Genomic DNA, 2771 nt, shown 5'->3' with positions numbered 1-2771 from the left:
ATGAGAATAGGATGGGGTTCAACGTAGATAAATGCAGGGTGCTGCACTTTGGGAGAAGGAATCCACAGCATGCATACAGGCTGGGGAGTTCCCCTCTTGAAAGCACAGAGGCAGAATGGGATCTTGGAGTCATTATTGACTCCAAGATGAACATGAGCTGCCAATGCCAGACCTTGTCATGCATCCAAAGATGCATCTCAAGCCAGTCCAGAGAGGTGATACTCCCCCTCTCTGCAACTTTGTTCAGGCTGCAATTGGAGTTCTGCATCCAGTACTGGGCACCGCGCTTCAAAAAGGATGTAGCCAGCCTGGAGAGGGTTCAGAGGAGGGCCACCTGCTTGGTGAGAGGGCTGCAGGACAGGCCCTATAAGGAGAGACTGAGGGACCTGAACCTATTCAGCCTCAGCAAGAGGAGGCTGAGGGGTGTCCTGGTGGCTGCTTACAAACTCATCAGGGGAGATCAACAGCAAATAGGTAGAGCCCTTTTCTCCCCAGCACCACTTGGGGTGATGAGGAACAATGGTAATAAGATGATGGAGAATAGGTTTAGGTTGGATATCAGAAGGCAATATTTTACAGTTAAGGTGGCCAAAATCTGGAACCAACTTTTCAGGGAAGTGGTCCATGCCCCTACCTTGGGCAAATTCAAGAGGAGGTCGGATGAGCACTTGTCTGGGGTCTTGCGAACCCAGCATTCATTCCTGCCTGTGGCAGGGGGTCAGGCTAGATGATCTGTTCAGGTCCCTCCTGGCCCTAGCTACTATGAAACTATAAATATGAATTGGTGAGGTGCGCATGGAGGGGGAATGCGACACTTCCCTGGCCTCCCCCACCCCGCTTTGCTGATCTGTTGTTCTGTTGCCTCATGGCAGTTCATGTTATGTCTTTTTCAGGAACATTTGGACTATGAAATTATCCAGTCTTTGAACCCCGAATTTAACAAAGCAGTTGTCAGAGTGAATGTGTTCAAGGAACACAGACAGACCATCCAGGTAATTAGTCTCCCATCTTTGTTTCTTGCTTGTGGCCTTCGGCATTATGGTACACCACCAGTGTTCTAAGCTTAAGTGTGTTCGTTCTACCTAAAGTGTAACAGTATTACTCATCACTGTCAGTACAAGGAATTTTTACCTTTAGACAACTGTCTTCCTGATCAGTAGCTTCCACAAAGGAAATTTGCCAGTCTCTGTGGAGGTCCTGTCTGTTGAGGACCCTTAGCTGGGTCTTGCATGTCATTTTTTTTTTTTCTCTTGGGCACAAATGTCCAGATAAAGGTCATGAAGGAGAACGGATTTATAGCAGTCAAGAAAAATAAAGGAAAATGAATATGATATAGTCAGGCATGCACTTGATTTACTTCAATGAAACCTTCTCTCAGCTACTCTCTGACAGTGCTTGTACTCCATTTCCCTTTAAACAAAGACAGGGACTTTGGAAGATAACTGCTCACATAGGGCTGCAACTCTCTATCTTTTGGAGTTGCCTCAGTTCCCAGACAGCTGCTGGGTCAGCGATTACCTTCAGTAAAATGCTGCTTCGCTCCTTGCAGTACATACACCCTGCAGATGCCGTGAAACTGGGCCAGGCTGAACTCGTGGTGATTGATGAAGCTGCTGCCATCCCCCTCCCCCTGGTAAAAAACCTGCTGGGCCCTTACCTTGTTTTCATGGCTTCCACGATTAATGGGTAAGAGATTCATGGGGAGACTCCTTGTCGTTACCTGCTTGTCTAACTCCTCCTTATGCCTGACAGCCCCTTTTTGAAACTGTCACTTTAATTATCTTTCATGTATCATTTATTGGTATGGACTTGCATATATTGTCTGTGTCTGGCATGAGGAAATGCTCTGTCCTGTCCTTGCTCAAGGAGCATATATTTGAGAGAAATGCTGAAACCTTTTTCAAGGAAGGGCGTATACACTGTTGGTGGAGAACTGCATTCTTCCTTCGCTGTAGGGGAGGACTGACCTTTCCAGCACAGGCCATTCCAGTCTGCCTGCCCGAAGTCCCCCTCTCTTTCTTCTGGGCACTGTACCCTCCCTTCCTGCTGAGCTGTGGGGCACTGCTGTAGAAAAGCTGCTCTCTTGCTCTGCCAGTGTCTGCCCTTCAGTAGTGGGTGAGGTGATTTGTGTGGGCATAAAGGAAAGTCCTTGAGCAATCATCAGTATTCTCACGTTATAAAAGTGTCTGTCTGTCATGCTTTATTCGCACTCTGATTGGCTGACCTGAAACAACCAATCGGAGTGCAAATACAGTGTTGGGACAGGAGGTGGTGGCACAGCGGAGCTCTGCCATAATGGCAGGGATGCAGGGGATGGAGGCGGTGCCAGCGGCAACCGCCAATGGTGGAGCGGACAGGGTGGGGCAAGACCACCAGAGTTGGCCTTGCCCCTCCCCGTCCCCCCCCTTGCCCCTTGGAGGTGGTGGCAGCAGCTCGGGGGGAGCGGGGTCGGGATGCTGCAGGGGTTGCAAGGCCGCCAGCGCTGGCCTCTGCCTGCCCCTCCCCAGTTCTGTCGTCACCGCCTGCCTGGCTGATGTGGCAGCAGTGGGGGGAAGCAGCGGGTGCGCCATGGTGTCAGGAGGCAAAGAGTGTGCCCAGGGGAGGGGAAGCGAGGAGTGGACGGGGTGGTGAGGAGGAGTGGAGCAGGCTCGAGGTGGGGAGAAGCCAGCATGCCATGGGGGGTGGGGAAGCGGGCCTCCCCCTCTCCTCCCATGCCACCGCCACTTCTGTATCAGCTTAGGCCTGCTGCTTCCCCCCACCACCACAGCAAG

The 2771-nt window shown here is 51.3% G+C and overlaps 1 protein-coding gene across 1 annotated transcript in view; it reads left to right on the top strand.

Moving 5' to 3' along the window:
- NAT10 (N-acetyltransferase 10) overlaps positions 1 to 2771 on the top strand; it is a 67713-nt gene that overhangs the window by 36836 nt on the left and 28106 nt on the right. Inside the window, exons 11-12 of the mRNA XM_019519409.1 lie at positions 894 to 992; positions 1550 to 1686. Coding sequence (XP_019374954.1) covers positions 894 to 992; positions 1550 to 1686 — 236 coding nt within the window. The remainder of the gene's footprint in view (positions 1 to 893; positions 993 to 1549; positions 1687 to 2771) is intronic.

The sequence above is a fragment of the Gavialis gangeticus genome, unplaced genomic scaffold (assembly GCF_001723915.1).
Source record: "Gavialis gangeticus isolate Ggan-Ray unplaced genomic scaffold, GavGan_comp1, whole genome shotgun sequence".
Classification (NCBI taxonomy): domain Eukaryota; kingdom Metazoa; phylum Chordata; order Crocodylia; family Gavialidae; genus Gavialis; species Gavialis gangeticus.
This window is presented reverse-complemented; position numbering and strand designations above follow the sequence as displayed.